This window comes from Bos indicus x Bos taurus, chromosome 22 (genome assembly GCF_003369695.1).
Source record: "Bos indicus x Bos taurus breed Angus x Brahman F1 hybrid chromosome 22, Bos_hybrid_MaternalHap_v2.0, whole genome shotgun sequence".
NCBI lineage: Eukaryota > Metazoa > Chordata > Mammalia > Artiodactyla > Bovidae > Bos > Bos indicus x Bos taurus.
Genome location: NC_040097.1, coordinates 10644743 through 10663386, shown reverse-complemented (window position 1 = coordinate 10663386; position 18644 = coordinate 10644743). Strand labels below are relative to the sequence as shown.

The 18644-nt window shown below is 59.1% G+C and overlaps 1 protein-coding gene across 2 annotated transcripts; it reads right to left on the bottom strand.

The window, feature by feature from the left end:
• Positions 1-1490: 1490 nt before the first annotated feature.
• SLC38A3 (solute carrier family 38 member 3) lies at positions 1491-16336 on the bottom strand. 2 transcript variants are annotated; one of them, XM_027523071.1, is made up of 16 exons: positions 16233-16335; positions 8433-8589; positions 8252-8333; positions 7985-8100; positions 7330-7403; positions 7156-7248; positions 6991-7072; positions 5853-5935; positions 5708-5766; positions 5374-5538; positions 5199-5278; positions 4833-4933; positions 4473-4597; positions 4232-4376; positions 3035-3138; positions 1491-2945 (listed from the first exon to the last, which is right to left on the bottom strand). In XM_027523071.1, the coding sequence occupies exons 2-16, from the start codon at positions 8531-8533 to the stop codon at positions 2841-2843; spliced, it is 1515 nt and encodes a 504-aa protein (XP_027378872.1). In that variant the 5' UTR covers positions 8534-8589; positions 16233-16335; the 3' UTR covers positions 1491-2840. The 2 variants fall into 2 exon arrangements, with proteins under 2 accessions (XP_027378872.1, XP_027378873.1); XM_027523072.1 differs by lacking the exons at positions 1491-2945; positions 3035-3138 and adding an exon at positions 3321-3513 and having other exon boundaries at positions 16233-16336.
• Between the last annotated feature and the right edge of the window lie 2308 nt (positions 16337-18644).

Sequence of the window (18644 nt, the reverse complement as noted above, 5' to 3'; positions counted from 1 at the left end):
TAACAAATACTTGTCGAATGAATGAACAGTGGATTCTTTTTCAGTTGTTAGGTGCATCTGTGCATGTGCACACAAGCAAGAAGGGTGCAGGCAGAGGCAGCTGCTGGTCAGGGAGACCAAGGCCCATGCTTTGGCCCTTTTTCCTGGTCTATATCATCTTGTTTTCCTGCTGCAAGCAGTCATAAAGAAAGCGGTGGAAAGAAATATAGACGACCTTTGTGCTGCTCTAATTTTTTTTTGGCCATGCTTCATGGCTTGTGGAATCTTAGTTCCCCGACCAAGGACCACGAATTGAACCCGGGTCCTCAGCAGTGAGAGCATGGCGTCCTAACCACTGGGCCGCCAGGGAATTCCTGCTAATTTGTTAACATTTCAGATTAAAAACAATTTTTTTTCAGAGCAATTCTGAAAAGCAAGAAAGAAGACAAATGTCCTGAGAAATTCTTCCAAACACACAAAAGTGCTTAGTGATGGCCAAGGGCCAGCAGACCCATCCTCACAGAGGCTGAACGGCTTAGAACTTGACAGCCAGGGCTAAAGAGGTCCTCATTTGCAATCCATCTTGTGGGCACCCGACTTTTGGACATAGTGTAGTAGCCATAGTGCCTGCCCCCTTCCCCCTGGAGCCACTGCCCACCCATCAGTCTGGAGGAGACCTTGCTGGGCAGGCAGAGATGGCCTCCAATGGGCCAGAGTCCTTGGTCCACCCCATATGTGTATATGTGGGTGGGTGTGTAAGGGTGGTGGGTGGGAGGGCTGGGTGGAGCTACTGATCTGAGAGGCCTGGAGCCAGACCTGGGGTTCTTAAGGGATTCCAGGCGGTCCTGTGGCTGCTCTGGCCTGCAACCTTCTTTGGATGGAAGCAGTATGAGACAAGACTCCCAGGGTCTGTCAGCAGGATGGACCCTGGCCTTTATTGCCTCCTACTCCCCAGGAGCCCAGGGTCTCGGGCAGGGCCATGGCCCCAGCAGATGAGGAAGAAGCCAGACATTCCCATGCAGAGGGTAGCCCTGCTCACCGGGGGCACTCTGGGCTGCAGCCACCTCTAGGCCAGTGTCCAGTTTTTTCCTGGGGCCACGGAGCTCCTGGGTGAGTCCCCAGGCTGGAGTCAGGTGCCCGGGACTGATGAGAACCAGACTCAGGAAGCCCCCCTCTGATCAGCTGGCACTGCCATGGGCCTAGCAGCTACCGACTTGAGGAAGTTCTTTCTTCAGGGGTTTCTCAGCCTGGCAGCTGCCTTGCCAGTTCAAACTGGATTTTTCCTGCTGCCCCTTTCCCCAGCCGCCTAGCCGGGTACGGGGTCTTTCCTAATGAGGGTTTGATGCCAAGGCCTGGGCAGCTCCATCCTGCTGGGTCCCAGCTGATTCAGGCAACAGGCAGCTTCCCAGCCGGCCCCCTGTTCCGGGCTGGGGCACCCGGGGCCACTGCATCCCTGGAACTCTTGCCCTGCCTTGGACTCCCCCTCTCAGAATTCAGGCCCCACATACAGGCACTTGCTAACCCACCTTTATTCGCAGCAGGTTTTACTAGTAATAAAAGATCCAGACAGGGCCCAGGATCCCAGGACTTTTGTCCCCAGACGCAAGCCATTGACAGAGGGTTGACATGGCAGCCAGGGAGGGTAGGGGGCCCTTCTGCGGGGCTTCTGCAGGGCTCAGCTGCCCCCAGCTCAGACCCTCCCTGAAGCTGCTGAGGATGCACCTCACGTTGCCTCCTTCCGGAGGCCTCTCTCTGTCCCATTTCCTGGGGCCTCATTAATTCCTCCCCACCTCACCGCGTGAGAAAGCAGGTCTGTGCTAAGCCTGGCCCAGGCCCAGCACTGGGTCTCAGCATGCTGCTGCTTGGTTTGGGAGGCAGGGGACGGGGTGGGGTAGGGGACTCACCCTGTCCCACACTCATCCCAGGGAAACAGGCAGGGTGGCCTTCCATCAGCATCCGTGTCCCAGCTCCCACCCACCTTCCAGGAACCCAGGCACCCTGGAGATCAAGAATATAAAGCACAGCTGGTCTTATGTATAATATTTATAAAAGGGGGCTGCCAGCTTCTCCACCCCTGCCCCAGACTGGCCCCTAGGGTCTTTGGCTCCCAGGGGCAGAGACACTCTGGGCCCCAGCCTCTTTCTTCTCCCAGCAGTGGAATGTGAACTGTGGCCTGGGGTTGGGGTGGGGGGGAGTCCCAGCCTCCCCAGGACTGGCAAAGGGCCAGAGAAGAGGTCCCTTGGGGGTGCCCACGCCCACCTCAATTGAAAACCAAGTTCTGGCCTCAGGGATAGGGTGAGGCCAGCCTGGGGGTTGCAGGGGCCAGGGGGCTGTCTGCTCCTGGAGGGGGGGGACGGGCAAAGAGAACTAGATTATCCAAGGGCCTGAGCCCCAGTGCCTGAAAGGGGCCTCAGGGACAGAAGGAGGAAAGGCAAGTGGGCTGAGGGAGATGAGGCCCCAGGGTGCAGACCATGGCCCGGCAGCAAGGTGGGGGGTGACTGCAGGCTGATTCAGCTCTGCGCGCCCTCTACAGGCTGTGGGACCTGAGGGGGCAGCCGCTGGGCCTCAGTCTATGCACCTGTGCAAAAAGGATAAGGGGCTTGGGTGGGATCTGAGGCAACAGGAAGGGAGCAGGGGTCCAGCCCCACCCTGCTCCCAGCTCAGGAAGCCCCGGCAGCCCAGGAGCTCAGTGGGGTAGTGGCCCGAGGGCCTTGGTCCTGGCGCTAACAAACTGGGCAGGGCCAGATGCCAGTGCCCAGCACGCCTTTGTCCTCCCCCCTGCCGACTGGCCACTAGGTGGGAGCAGGGACTGAGGAGTCTGGGCAGGAGGACGAGGAGACAGAGGAGATGCGGGGGTCATCCTAGTGGCTCCCTCCGTGCCGACTGGTGCCCGAGACCCAGTCCATGATGATGAAGCTCAGGCTCATGGTCATCAGCAAGATGCCAAGTGCAGCAAAACAAAGGGCCTGTGGGGTCAGAAGTCAGGGTCAGGCCTGAGGTCAGGGCAGACCCCCTCAGCCTCACACCAGCCCACCAACCTCCAGGCCCTTCGCACCAGGATTTTGGGGGTAGACCTTGCAGGTTCCTTCTCAGTGGGTATGATGCGAAAGTAGAAAATAGCTGGGAAGATGAAGATGAGGCACGGGGCAGACGTGGCACCTGCAAAGACATGGCCACTGTTGGCTGCTCACAGAGGATGAGATAGTTGGATGGCATCACTGACTCAGTGGACACAACCTTGAGCAAACTCTGGGAGACAGTGAAGGACAGGGAAGCCTGGCGTGCTGCAGTCCATGGGTTCACAAAGAGTCGGACACGACTGAGCGACCGAAGATCACGACTGTTGGTTCACTTCCACCTACTGACTAAAGTTCAGGGTGGGACACTTTAATGAGATCAAACATTCCTTGATGAGGGAGTCTCAACTTGAAACTCCACTTGAGAACTCTGCCTGATTCTGGAAAGTCCGTCAGCCCCTCCCCTTTTTCTCCATCCACCAGGATAGAAGGCTAGGGCTTTTGGTATCTGAAGACTCTGTCAGTGAAAGATAGCAAAAAGACAAGCCAAGAGATAGAGACAAAGCTTTGAGGATATTGGGCTGCTGGATACAGCTATTCCTGAAGGCATTTCAATCAGCTGAGCCCATGCATTACTTTATGCTTAATTCATTTTGAGCCAGATTTCAGACATATAGAACCAAGAGTCTTGTCTATGATATAAATGCTACTCAGTCCCCAGGTCAGTGTGTTGGCCCTTGCAGAGTTGAAGAGTCAGACTCCTGAGTTGAGTCACCCCAAAGATGTCAGAATTGTTTGATCTTCCCACTCAGAGCTCCAACTGGGACAGCTGGACAGAAGCCCAAATCTATAGTTCCATTATCCTGGGGCTGAATCAAGGCTCTCCGCTTAATAGCTATATGGCTCTCCCTTAATCACTGTACACTTCCTTATATGTGGGGTGGGGAAAAGGCCTGATGAGATCCTTTGTGGAGGCCCCTTGACCCCTGAGCTCCACCCCATCCCCCAACACCACCAGCAAGGGTAACTGACCCGGTGGTGCTGAGCCCTCAAAATGGATTAAGAGACCCTGAAGAACAAATCTCAGATGGGAGGCCAAGCTGTCTGTGCACATGGCAGGCAGCCATCTCTTAAATGTAGGGTATGATGAGCTCAGGAATCTGCCAGGGTTTGCAGAGAGGAAGTTGCCTGGGGCAGCACCCTGCCTCCATTCACAGGAGGGCCAGACCTCTTACCAATGACCCCGAAGATGCCCAGGATGTTGGGGGCAAAGATGACCAGCAGGTTGATACACGTGAGCAGGACAACGGCAATGAGCACGTGCCGCAGCCAGCTGAACTCTCGGTTGGGAAACAGAATCTGCTGGAGGGCGCGGCGTACCTGGGAAGCGGGGCGGGGAGAGTCATCAATCTGTCAACCGCCTCGGTCCACCCCCGCCACCCCGCCGTGGGCCTGGCCACGTGCACATTGGCTCACCGGGAACAGAACGATGGGCACTGTGAGTGTGACTGCCGTCAGCACAGCCACGCGCACGCACAGGATCAGCACGTCAAACGGGTCCACCTTGCTGTAGGTGTGCAGCAGCTCCGACTCTACCCCGTCTGTGGCAGGCAGGGAGGGTGGTCAGCAGGAGGTCCAGGGAGGGGGCTGGGCTCTGAGCCTGGGTTGACCCTGACACTGTGGGGAGTGGCAACCGACTCACCTCCACAGCCGCAGGGCACAGACAGGCATCACAGACCTAATGAGCGCCTATAGTACGCAGGGTGCTGTGGCCGCTGGCCAGCCCCTTGCCCCCCAGCCTGGCCTCTGCCTCTGCCCCCCACGGTCCAGCCATACCGTAGAAGGTGAGGTAGCCGAAGAGGGCAGCCAGGAAGTACATGACATACATGACGGCGATGGAGAGGTTGGAGATCCGCTGCATCTTCCTCTTGGAGGGGCTACGGGGCAGCAGGGGAGGGGACTGGTGCCGAGCTGGGCAATACTGGGAAACCCCCGGGTGTCCTGGGGGCTCTCTCTGGCAACACACCCTCACCATCTGTTAGCTCAGGGAGCCTCCTTCTCGCCCCCGGTCACCCCTCTGGCAGCCACAGAGACCTTTTGGATAAAATAACTTGGCTCCTGACATTCCTCCCCGCTTAGGACCACCTCCGTTCACTCCAGGAAGAAGAAGCACCTCCCCATCTCCCATACATGGATACCTACTCCTTGAGCTCCGTGTAGATGGGCAGCACCTCAGGGTGGCAGACAAAGGCAAAAGCCATGATGGGGATGGTGTATGCCGTCTGAAGAAACACAGATTCTGTGTCAGGACAGGCCACCCCCTCACCAGTCCCACACTCTTCCCAGGCCTGCTGCCCCTCCCCTGGCCTGCTGCAACCTGAGTGTTTAGCGTGAAGTAACTTGGGGTGCAGAAGGCCCCGGCCTCCGTCTTGGCCTGCAGCCCTGCCTCGTCTTTGTCGATCTCCACGAGGCTGATGTTGCTTGTCACGTTGGTCGCATTGGGGGACAGCGGGCAGGGCACGTGGAACTTTTTGTAGATGACCTAGGTGGGTGGTGGAGAGGGCGCAGGGAGAGGAAGAGGGCATCAGGGCCAGGCAGGGGTCCTGGGAAGTCACTGTGAAGCCACGTGCAGATCAGGATGCGTGGAGCTGTCCTTCTGACCCAGGCTGCCCAGAAAGACCTGCCCCCTCCCCGGGTGGAGGGTGACTCACTGCAATTAGGAAGAACATCATGCAGCTGAGGGAGAAGCCGCTGGAGTAGCCCAGGTAGCCTGTGAGGTGGGGGAGTGGGCATGTGAGTCGGAGGGGCCCTCCCATGCCTGCCCCAGGCCCCAGGCCCTGGCGCTGCCACACTCACCGAGTTGCCGCATCAGGGCTAGGGGAAGAATGACAACGATGGAGACCAGGATCACCAGGTAGTTCCCATTCGTGTACCAGTCCCTGCAGGGGCGGAAGTGGGGAGCCGAGGTTACAGTGGCGTGGCCGCCTCGCCCTCAGTCGGGGTCACCACTGAGTGACACCACGCAGCGACCTCTGAAGAAGACTCGTCCCCCACCTCCGAGTCTCCCTTTCCCCATCTGCAAAATGGGCCCACTCCCAGCATTCTCCGGGGCAGGGTGAGGACTAGCACACGCAGCTCCCGCTTGGTAACCATCACGATTACAGTCACTGTGGCTGTTTTTCCCAGGGCGCACAGATCTGGGTCCAGCCTGCCCAGGAAGTAGCCCTAAGTGGGTGGGATAAAAAAACCTGGGTCTGGGGAGGTGGTGAGGCATTTTCCATGGGGGTCTCAGGGACTTGCCAACCACCTGAGCTCCTTGTGGTGGCCCCAGGACCAGGACCTTCATCCTACGTCATCTGGCCCACACCCTCAATAGACAGTGGGCATAGGGATGAGGAAAGAGACCCTCCTTCCAGGGCAAGTCCAAAGGCCAACTCCGCAGGAGAGGCCCCCAGGGCCTGGGCACCGAATCCTGGCTGTTTGTTTCCACCTGGAGCCGCTCACAGCCACACGGCCCCTCTGCCTGCTGGGGCTGTGTTTCCAAGGGCAGGGCCTGGCTTTCTTCTCTGTTCTTACCCACAAAACATGGCTATGCCATCAGTACTGGCTAAACTGATGATAGGCAACTGGGACACTGTGGGCTTAATTTCTTGGTTGGGGCGAGGTGGGGGGAAGCTAACAGCCAAGCCATGGTCAGGAATAGCAGGAGCTTAGAGCTAAGCCCGAGGTTCTCAGGTCCTCCGTGCTCATGGCTGGGTCCAGGGCTAGGCGGGGCCAGCTTGCTCAGCCTCACCCCACCTCCCAGCCCCACATGGCTCTCCTGGGAAGGTTCCCCGAGGTGAATGTTAGCTTTTCTAGCAGCTCTCTGTCCCCCACTCCACCCTGGCTTGTCTCTCCCACTAGTCCAGCCTGAGCTCTGCTAGTGGTGGTGGGCAAGGAGGGGTAGCCCAGAGCCTCCCACCCTCACCCAGCCCCGCCCCACCCTGGGGCTCACGAGGTCCAATCCTCCAGGTGCAGGAAGGTCTGTATGACAAGGGGCAGCTCGGACTTGATGATGTACAGGTAGCTGGACATGGCTGTGGGGAGAAGGGCAGGTCAGCCAAATCTGCTAGCTTTCAGCCTGCGCACTGCCCACTGTCGCCCCATCCATCAGCTTCACCTCCGATGTTCTGCAGTGTGATGGCCAGGGCAGCCGCCAGCTTTCCTGGGGTCCCAAAGGCGCGGTAGCCCAGCTGCTCATAGGCACGGATGCCTGTGGGGGCAGGGAACCAGGACAGTCAGAAGAGCTCTCCCCAGCCCACTCCTCCCTGCTACAGGCAAATTTGGGGCTCACCCACGATCCCTGAGGACTTGAGTAGCAGATGAATGGAGTAGCTGGACAGCAAGGCGACGGCTGTCAACAGGAACCTGGGGAAGGTGGATAAAAAGAGACTACTAGGGCTCCCCTGGCAAGCAGGGGATGATGAGCTCTGGGGAGGGGCTGAATGTTCGGGGTCCGCAACCCAGGTGTCTGGACCCCCAACATATGTGGATGCAAACTTGACAGTCCCCAGGGGTGGCGAACACCACCCAGGTTGACCCAGGGTGGTCAGGACTCAAAAGAGACCCTCTGAGCACCACCTCTCACTGATATCTCGGAACAAACATATTTTCCATTTAGGCTGCAGGGCAGAACTCCCAGGTAAGGACACGTGTACCCACATATGGCCTGGCCACTGGATTCATCCATCACGTGTTAAATGTGGTAGGACAGACTCAGGCCTGTTTGGCTGGCCCCGTGTCATGATCTCAGCAGGTTTACTAGGAAATGAGGTATATTTGTCTGGCCGGGGCTGTTTTTTTTTTTTCCAGCTATGGTTTGGGGTGAGTATAAGTGCCCACCCACTGCAGCCTGGGTCTTGGGATAGGAAACTGACAGGTCCTGGGAGGTCAGGGTTGGTGGCCTGTTTGGGGCTCCTGTCTTTAGAAGGTTTGCTGAGGACACTCACAGGAAAAGGATGATGCCCGTGTTGGCCATGGCATAGGCGAGCCCCAGGATGCCGCTGCCCATGATGGCGTTGCTGAGGTTGAACACAGACATCCCGAATGACGTCTTCCCCTCGAACTGCAGGCGCCAGAGTGAGACGGGAGGGTGGGGTGAGTCAGTGAGGTGCAGAGGGCAAGCCAACGTTCCCTCCCTCACTGTCCCTCGGCCTCCCGGCGCACCTCATCACTGCTCCCATGCCCCTGAGCCCCTAACTGCAACCCCTGCTCACGTCGGTGAAGTGTGGCTCCTTGCTGGGGCTTTTTGGTAGGAAGCCTTCGCCCTCAACACAGCTCCGTCCAGGCCCCTCGACCCTGCAGGCACAGGTCAGGGCACGCAGCTCAGCTCTAGACTCTTGCCCGCACCCCACCAACCCTGCCCTGCCATGTGCCACGATGGGGTCCGGCGCTCACCTCTGGCTGCCAGCTGTGGGGGTGGCGACTGGGAGGAGACCCTCCAAGTGCTTGCCATTGGGCACCAACTCCACCATCTCCGTCTGCAGAGGTGCCTCCATGGCTCTGGGACCACCGCCACAGGAACACCAGCCCGCACGCTGACGCTGTCGGACGTCTACACAGCAGAGAGTCCTGGTTATCCCCGCTCCTTGGGCTCGCGGCCCAGACTCCCACGGGAAGGCTGCTCTCTAGCACACCTCCCAGTTCACAGAGGACAGACTCGCTCGCGTCTGCCTGCTGTGTCCCTGGAAGCTGCCATTGCGGGGCAGAGCTCGCACCCCTGAGCCCTCCAGGCCACCCTGAGGGGACACCTCAGCCAGTACCCAGCACTTCACCCTCCCCCCACTGCCGCATAGACGTAGCGGCCCAGGCACGTCTTTTGGGGGTCTTGCTTTCACCATCTGTGAAGTAAGGGTCAGCTGCAGGACCTGACTTGCCACAGCCCGAGGGTGCTGAGTCCCAGGCCTCCAGGCCCCTCTCTAGGGGTGGGCCCTGGACTGACTCCCCCGCCATGACACTAATACCCGGAGACGGTTTCCTGTGCCCTATGTGCCAGGGGCCTCCTAGCCAACCTAGAATGGCACTGCCCGACGGCTGGAGGCCTCGGGACAGGGCGAGGGCTGTGGGCTCTGTTCCCAGCCGCCCGGCGGGCTTTGCTGGCAGCCAGAACAAAAGGTCCTCTGTGGGCTGAGAGCTGGCGCTGGGAACGGCAGGCGCAGAGACTACCCCCCCGGAGTCAGGAGGCCTGAGGCGGTGCTGGGTGGCTGGACACCTGGGCCCTGCCCGCTCAGCTGCAAAGTGCCCTCGTGGCCTTCCAGGAAATGGGAGCCCCCAGAGCCCAGTTTTCTGGGCCACACAGACCTCACCCTCCACACAGCCCTGGCCTCAGGGCCATGTTCTTTCAAGCCTCTCCTCCCCTGCTGGGGAAGCCCCCACCCTCAGGTGCCCACCCTTTGAGCAGACTCCCCACCTCCTGGAGCCCCAGGTCAGGAACTCAGGGCCTTGGCCAGCTGTAGATGGGCCTGGACCACTGGATCAGTCTTCTCTTCCCTGTGCTCTGCTGGACCTCAAAGGGATCCCCTCCTCCCCCTGCCCAACTCTGCCCGTTGCCCAGACAACTCACTGGCTCCTCTCCCATCACTGGGGCTGGGAGCCACCTACCCCATGTCTAGAAGGTACCTGGGCATAGTGCCCCCAAGCATCTCTAAGGACATCCTGAAGGCCAGACAGAAGGCCAGGGCAGAGACCAGGGAGGCTGCAGCACTGCCAGGCAGGTCAGCCAGAGCCTAGTCTTGACTAGTCCCTCTGCCTGGGAACCCGGCATCCCGCTCCAAATCCCCCAGATCCTGACGGTGTCAAGTGCGTTCTTAAAGCTAGAGTACCAGGGGTCTCAGACTCAGCATTCAGGGCTGGGGTGGGGAGGGGAGGCTAAGCTCAGGACTCAAGCCTCAGGCCACAGGCCCTGGTGTCCTGGGGGCAGCAACCACATGGAGTTGCCCAAAGGACCTCTTTGTGACTGCCCATGCAGCCCCAAAGCAGAGTTCCCATCCTAGGTACCTCAGTCCTGAAGACCCCATACCTGGCACCCTTGGACCACTTACCCTGGCTCTCCTTCCTCTGATGCTGGCAGCTGTATCTTTCTCTCCTCCAGCCTGTCCACATAGGACCATGACAATTTGAGATCTCTTCTCATGCCCTCTTCCCCTGGACCAGAGTCCCCCAGGTCGGCCTGTCCTCTTCATGCCCCTGCCCTGAGCCTCACTGAGAGCACCCCTCCAAGGACACCCACACCTGATCTCCAGAGTCACTCCAGAGTGCCCCCCGGCTCTCAGCTGGGGTTACCCTTGCCGGGCCTCCTGCCTTGGGCAGGCTGGGACAGGCCCTCAGGGTGTGCTGAGTCAGCAGATTGGACAAAACACTCTTCTCTGCCTTAATATTCTTCCCTAGCAGCCAAGCACTGCCTCCAGGGAGACCATAGCGCCTGGCACGGTCATGGCCAAGGTGCCCGAGGCCCTCGATTCAGGTTCCCCAACCCCTCGGCAGGACCTGAGGTCACAGGCTGGCCTGAGATCCCAGAGAGGACACAGAATACCCTTCCTCAATTGGCTTCCAGTCTGGAAGGGACAAACTCCCCACCCCCCATCCCCTACCCGATGGCTCCTGCTGTAACGGAGCCACATAGTGCTGGGATTCAAAAAAGGAGAGAGAGAGAGGCATCAAGGAAGGCTTCCTGGAGGAAGAGGTGAGGGAGCCAGTTCTGAAATTCCAGCAAGAGCCCTCAAGGTGTGGAAACAGGAAAGAGCAGCTCAAGCAACGTGCACAGCACGGATGGGCAAAGGCCTCGAGGCAGGCTGTGAGCATAGTATGAAGGTTCTGTGGCCATAGACAAGCCTGACAGGGCCTTGAAGTTGAGGTCAAGGAGGCTGGATTTCAGTTAAGGCAGGACTAAGGGCTGGAGGTGGAGGCAGGGTAGAGATAGCACTGGCCTGACATGTGGACCCTGAACCATTCCCTGAGGCTGGCAGCCCATTTTTGACTGTTCCCATCTCTCAGGCCTGCCACGTCCCCAGGCCTCTTTGCTTCAGACATCTGGGTAGACTCAGGAGTTAGCCCTGCCTGAGGAAAGCAGCCAGGAGATTCTGAGCCACTGCAGGGAAAGCTCAGGGCGGACACTCTGGGTCTGCGGCCTGACCTGGCCCTGCCTCACGGTAGGATCATGGACAAACTATTCCTCACTCGGGACCTCAGTGTCCTCCTGCCCTCCGGGGGTTCTGTGAGGCTTGACCAAAAGTGGGGACAGAGTGAGGCGCCTCCCAGAGGACTTTGCCCCTAGAGCAGACCACAGGCCCCCAGAGAGGGGTCAGGCTCTTGGGTGGGGAGACCACGGCAGCCTTGAGCAGATCATCAGAACAGCAGCCGTCATGGGTGTAGCATGAGTTCAAGCAGTAAATCGATGGTACAGGCCACTGCCCTGGGGCCTGTTTGCTCTGTTGGGAGATAAGGGCTGAGGTGGAGGGGGGAGCCAGGGGCCAGAAGCCAAGGGGATCGCACAGCAGGTAACGTCCGCCCACGCAGACATCACAGGGTGAGAATTCGTCAGGCACACCTCCTCGGCAGGCGTTGAGTTTGGCTAATTAAAGATTTCAAGATCCAGGAATCCAGGCCACCGTGGGGCCACTGCTTGCGTCAGCCGCTATGGGAAGCATGTCTCTCTGCCCTCATCCAGGTCCTGGGAGTCACCAGGGCTCTGAGCCCGGTTTTCCTCCCCCATGCGCAGGGACACAAGTGGGTCTGCAGCTCAGCTACAGGGAGAATCCACACTGTCCTTCTTCCCTCAGTCCTGTGGCTGCACACGCTGGTGGAGGCACTGAACCCACGGGGCTGGCTGCCATGGCCCCCCGGTTCCTTGAGCCTGGACAGCCCCCACCTCAGCTCAGATCTCAGGGCAGAGGCAGTGGGCCTGGCTTAAGGCTCCACTGTGCTCATCCCTGGGGGCTCAGGGGTGACGGCTGCCCCCAGTTCTAGCTCATGGGTCCTTACAACTTCCCTCATTGGCTCAGAGATGCCCCTCCCAGCCTAGTGTCCACCTGCTTCTCCAGGCTTCAGAAGGAAAACAACCTCCTCAGACCAGACATTAGTCAACAGAGAAATTGGGTTTGCTGGACACGTGTGGACTGTACGCTCTCAAGGCACAGCCATGGCGATTGGTGCGAAGCCGACTGCTGAGGTCAGGGGTCTAGGGACAGGCCATGTGGGAGGATGTTTAGAACAGGAGAGGATGCTTAAAAAAAAAAAAAGTACTTTGCCCCTCCTCAAGACGCACAACTCCAGGTTTTGACCTCAGCGGATCCAGTCGTCCATCTACTACTCCCTCACTGTCAACAACACTGAGTAAGTGACCAATGTGTGGCTAACCCCCGGCTGGAACTGGGGGGTGGCAGACAGGAGGGGCCGCATCCAGGGGAAGGCAAGTGGTGCAGAACAGCCATGTGCTGGCCACACCAACCCTCACCCGCTAGCTCCTTGGCCCCGTGCTTCCGTGTCTGGGTATCCGGAACCACCTAGGAGGATCTGAGGGCCCCCGCTGGGGCCGGAAGGTGGACTTCCCTGTGACAGGGTACACTTTCTAAACACTTAACAGATGCTTACCCTTGGGCCTATCCCCAGTCACCTAGGCCTCCCCTCTTGCCTAACCCTGAACCCTCCTTGCTCAGGTTGCCCCCCAACCCAGTGGAAGCTGTGGTCAGAATCTCTTGGCTCAAGACTCAGCCAGGGCCAGCAGCAGCCCCCTCCCCCCACTGCCAGCCTGCTGAGAAGGACGTGCAGCCCGAGGCTCAGCTGAAGCAAAGGACAGGACATCACGTGCCTGCGGCCCCCCCAGAGGCAGGGGAGACCCCGAGCCAGCCAGCCCATCCTCCTCCCTGCTGACCCGGAATCCCCTGGAGGCGGCCAAATATTTGGACAGCCGGATTTCTGGCCCCAAAGAAAGCTGGAGCCGGGGCCTGGGGCAGCTCAGGACTCATTGGAGACCCTGATGGGGAGGGGTGGGCGGCAAAAGACAAGACAAGATCAGCCTGGAGGAGAGGCACCATCCAATGTCAGGAAGAAGCAGAGAGAGTTGGAGGAAGGGAAGAGAGAGGGAGAAAACACACGCACACATGATATCTGTGCTCATGCAAACAGATCCAGACCAAGAGACAGACAGAGGCGGGGGAGATAAGAAACACAGATGGACCCAGAGGGACACAAGGGCGTCCCTGGTGGCTCAGACGGCAGAGAATCTGCCTGCAATGCAGGAGACCTGAGTTCGACTCCCGGGTCAGAAAGATGCCCTGGAGAAGGGAATGGCTACCCACCCAGTATTCTTACCTGGAGAATTCCATAGACCGAAGAGCCTGGTGGGCTACTGTCCATGGGGTCACAAAAGAGTCAGACATGACTGAGCGACTAACACACACACATACATACACACAGAGGGATACAAAAAGAAAAAAATACACAGAGAGACAGATGTGTAGGCATTCAGACAGGAAGACAGACAACCAGACAAGTGAGAGACGGATTGACAGAGGTGGCCAATCAGTTAGAGATAGCTAGATGTAGAAACAGACAGAGAGCCGGAATTACCAGACAGAGTGCCCCAGAAGGAGCAAGAAGTGGGTGGTGCCAGAGGCCCAGATGAGGGGCAGCAGGTCCAGTGGGACGCCACAGCATCTCTGGATTCTTATGAGGGCAGGTTATGCCCTCATTAGCCAGGTGGAGACATTCAGAGGATGGGGCCACAGGCCAGGACGAGCTAGAAAACTCAGAGCCCCCAAGTCCAGCACCCACGGCTTGTGTACCCGCACAATAGGAAAGCTACAAGAGAGAACCGTCAGTTGGAATGACCCCATCCTCAGCAGCCACGCACGTGTGTAGACGTGCCGGCTGAGAGGCTGTGTACAGGACGTGGCCCGCAGAGCGGAAATTCAAATCCAAGCCACCCCAGGCCACAGGCCGGAAAGCCCCTCCTGCCCTGCAGCTGGTCCTTCCCTTTGGCCCCCAGTAACCCTGCCTGGTCCTCTAAAGAGCCCCCACCCTGCATCAGTCTTCTTATCCAGAGTCAAAGTCCAGCCCTCCACCCACCTGACAGTGTGCAGGGGGCACACAGTAGGCACTCAGTAAATATGAAATGAATGAAATGGGTTCAAAGTCTTTGGCAAGCCTCCAGGCCATCTCACCTGCTCCAGGTGGCATCTGGTTCCCCAGCCATGTCTGCCTGAGAACATCCCCCTGCAGCGCCCCTCACCTAGTAGGGTACAGGCTGCAAACCCACCCCAGCTTTCTGTGTGCACAGATGCCACAACTGTACATTTCTTGCAGCCAACCATTCCCCTAAAACGGTTCCCGCCTCAAACTGAGTGCCTGCCCCCTACCCAGCCCAGACTTTCAGGGTGCGCTCAGTTCAGCTCAAAAAACTTTCCCTGCCCCAACCCAAGCACTATAAACCACCTGGTCTGTCCTATTGCACTTCAATTTCTCCATCTCTCCAGGGCTCCAAGGCTACTTGGGTTTCCCTGGTGGCTCAGTGGTAAAGAATCTGCCTGTCAACACAGGAGATGCGGGTTCAATCCCAGGGTCAGGAAGATCCCCTGGAGAAGGGTATGGCAACCCACTCCAGTATTCTTGCCTGGGAAATCCCATGGACGGAGGAGCCAAGCAGGCTATAGTCCATGGGGTTGCAAAAGAGTCAGACATGACTTAGCAACTAAACAACAACCACCAAGGCTACTTGCTAGGGAGCCTGCACTGGGACAGGAGCAACCAGCTCTCAAGATCTTGCCACTTGGAGCCTCATGGGGGGTGTTTGTGACATGGTCCCACAGAACCAGTACTGAACCAAAGGTGGATTGAAAAGCCAGTGAGGATAGGGCTCTATGAGCCCAGGCAGAATAAAGTTCCGAGACATACAGCTCAACCTCAAGGAGCCAGAGATTCTCCTTCCTGATTACAAGTATTCCAGGCCTCTTGGAGATGTGCCAGGTCTGGCCTCATCTACCCCTGATTTTCCCCACCTTTGGCTCTTCCTACAGGAAGCCTTCCATGATTGTGCAGAGCCTCCCCTTCTCAAAGTGGACCTGTCTTTGGATCCCACCAGCTTTCTATGCTCCAGACTGAGAACCTCTGAGGGATTTGCTTCCCTTCCAGAAGGAAGTGAGCCCCCATGCCAGACTGTGCATTAAAGACGAAGGGCTTCTTTCAGGGCCAGCCAGAGGCCCAAGGCAGTCGTGGAAGGAAGGACAGGACTGGCAGGCTGAAGGAAGGATGGGCCTGGGTCGAGGTGTCCCCCACGGTGCGAAGAGCTTTCACGTAGTCCCCCTCAGACCTGTCCCGGAGCATATACCTGGACTCAAGGCTCAGGTGACTGTGGTGGGGGTGGGGAGGCGGGTGGAGAGGGTGACTTCCCATAAGCCCCTCCCCTGGACTCTCCACCGGGTGTAAACAAACGCACGCACTTGCTGTGGCCAATCGAAGGGGCCAGTTGGGCTAGGGCGGGCTCCTGCGAACCTAGTCCCAGTCCTTCCCCTCCGCCCCTGCGCCGCTGCCAGCTCTCACACCTCGGTCCCAGTGCGCGTGGCGGGGAGGAGCGCAGACCAAGCCCCGCCTTCAGTCCGGGGAGCCACACTCGCCCAGTGCCCGCCGTGCCCGCTGGCGTGGCTGCAAATGGCATGGGCTCTGGGACCAACGTGTGTCCCGTAGCCCCTCAGGAAGCCTGGCCGGATCTGCCCTCAAGCCCCTGCCTAAGGCAGCAGGATAAATATACCCTGACGCCCGCCTTGCCAGCCAGGCCGATTTGCTTGTCAGGGCGCCCGACGGGGCAGCGCTCCAGGGCCTGCTCCCGGGCCCTCTTAGGCCCCCCTCTGGGACCCTCTCGAGCCCGTCCCCGTGGGCCGTGCCTCAGCAAGCCCACGGCGCGCCACCCCAGCCCCTGACAAGGCGTCCCGTGACCCTGGCTCAGGGTACCGCCGACCCCGCCGGCCCTGCGAGAGGCCCTGGGACGACGAGGTGCTCCTCGCGGGACACCAGCTCAAGATGGGAGCTGGCGGGTCCCCAGAGCCTGCAGCTCTCCGGGCTTTGGTTTCCCGGAGGCTGGGGCGCCTGCCCGGAGCCAGGGCGGGTGAGGGGACCTGCCCGGAGTCCAGATCCGGACGCGAAAGTGGACAGTAGGGTTCCGCCCGCCCGGTGCCCCTAGGAGGGGGTCGGCGCCCCCAGCGGTACCTGGCCTCGCGGGAGGGGACGCGCGGTGCTCCGCTCGAGTCGGTGCTGTCCGCTCTGCCCACGGCGGAGCTCGGCGGCGCGGGATGAAGGGCGCCCAGCCCCGCCCCCGGCCCGCCCCCGGCCCTCCAATCCTGGGCGGCCCGCGGGAGGAGGGGCCGGTCGGGAGAGAGGCGGGGGCCCTCGGCAGGCCTGGAGCAAAGGGGAAGCCCTTAGGTAGGACAGCAGCTGCTCCGGAAGGGGCTCAGGGGAGTCTTGTTGGGAGAATGCTTTCGTCCAGGACAGATTCTCTCTAAGGTCTCCGAGTGCCCCCTTAACCCCTGAAGTGCTCTGCCCTCACTTCCCTTGAGCCAGAAGGGGCTTTTCAGCCAAGAGTAATGGCAACAGAGCCATGCTTAACCTCAGCGAAAGGTGCTTTGAATGGGGGACTTTCAGACATCACTTAGGCAAAAGATGTCTTTTCTGCCGGCCTCACCCTTCTCAAGCAGAGGCGGGATAGGGTGAGGACAGGGACTCTGCATCAGTTCTGTCCTCACTGCAGATAAGCGAAAGAGACTGAGGGTAGAGTGAGGACGGGGGTGGAACCAGGCTTGGCTCCTGTTGATCCTTGCCTGTGTCTCCCTGGCCATGCCCCCACCCACTTCCTTATTTCTGAAGAGTAGGAGACAGCTGTGTCTGCCCATGGGAACTGTGGTCTGGGACTTGGTGCCTTGGCGGAAAGGGTTTCAGGGTGGTCCTGGTGTTCCTGGCTGAGGGCTCCTAATCGCATCCTTGCCTGCTTCTTAGCCAAAGCCTTAGTGCTCAGAGGTGCATGGTGGGTGTTAAGGCTCACGCCCCCCCACCCCAGGCGTAACCAGCAGTAAACTGGGGAAGGCCCTAACCTGGGGAGTGAGCTGGAGGGGGTACTGTTCACCGAACAGCTGTCTCTCGCTTCTCAGCCACTGGCTCTGATCCGATTAATCCATGGCCTCTGCTGTTCCTAGCCAAGCTGGATGTCTCTGTGTCAAGTCCGTCCCCCTCCCTGGTATTGGGGAGAATGCCCTCAGAAGACAGGCCTCACCTCTTCCCTGCCCTGGGTTGGGAGTCAGGACTCCAGGATTCTCTTCCAACTGACTCACAGCACCACCACAGCCAAGCCCTAGCGTACCTCAGTTTCCCTCTGTGTCACAAGAAAATAGCTGTCTATTCCCCTGGCCTGAAGGAAGCTGTGAATCAAGGACAGAGGACTCAGCTTTGGCTGGGAAGGCCAGGGGGCTGGGTGGAATAAAGAGAAAGGCATTGGGATGGTGGCAATCCTTGAAAACCTCAAACCATCTAAACTGCCTCCCTGCTGAGGGCTGCAAAACAGGAAGGGACTGGCTGTCCCTCTTAATCTGGGGCTGATGTAATCCCCAGATCACAGCTTACTTTGGTCCTGAGAGACCCTAAAACTCACCCTCTGAGGGGCTTTAGGGCTGCCCGTGGGACAGAGTCAAATAGGAGAGGTGCTGACCAGGGTCTCAGTTCTGCCCCACCCCCCCAACCTCCACACATCCTGGGTGCTCACAGAAGCCATCTGCCAAGGACTGGGTGCTCCTATTGGCAGTTCCTGAGGAGCCAGGTCTGGCTTCAAGGTCACCGGCATGTGGGTGTTGGGGTCCTCAATCCAGTCTGGAGGGAGCAGGGGCCAGCTGGGCTGGGCTGCTGTGAGAGGCCCCAGGGCAGCATGGTGTGGGGTCCCTGGGCCAGGCCAGTTGTGGCCCGGCTGGGGGAGGAGCTGCCTGTTTGTTGATGCTAGGCCTGGGCCCCAGCCAGGGCAAACACAGCTCAGAGGCCTTTCCTGCCACCTGCCGAATATCCCAGCCCAGCTTGAGGTGTCCGGACAGCTGGCAGTCTTCATGGGGCTCCGAGAGGTACCAGGCACCTTCTCCCAGAGGCTGGAGGGAATGTCCGTTCACGCAGCTGCAGTGCTGGGGGCAGCCACCTGGAGTGGAAGATGGGGGGGGAGCTTTACGTCAACCTGTGGCCCAGCCTCCTACCTCCGAGCCCCCATCTCCAGAAACTGACACACAGCCCCAAGAAACTGCCAGATACATGAGGCAGAACGTAGGGTCCCAGGATCACTCAGACCCTTCTTCCAGGGTCCTGGCAGCCCTTTGCTCTGCTCTTCCCTCTTTAGTCATGTGTTCTCAGCCTCCAGCTAGGCAGCCTCCTCTCAGCTTGCCAGCACGTCCCATGGCATGTTGGCTACACAGCATCCCAAGACTCTTTTACCATGAGGCTCCATCTTCATCTTCAACCCAGTCCTCTTCAGAGCCTAGCATCTGTATCCACTGATTCCTCCAACACACTGCAGGCACCTGCCTCACACCCAGACAGCCTCCCTGACACCCTCCCGATCTGCTCCTCTTCCCAGCTGGCCTCTTCACTTCCCCC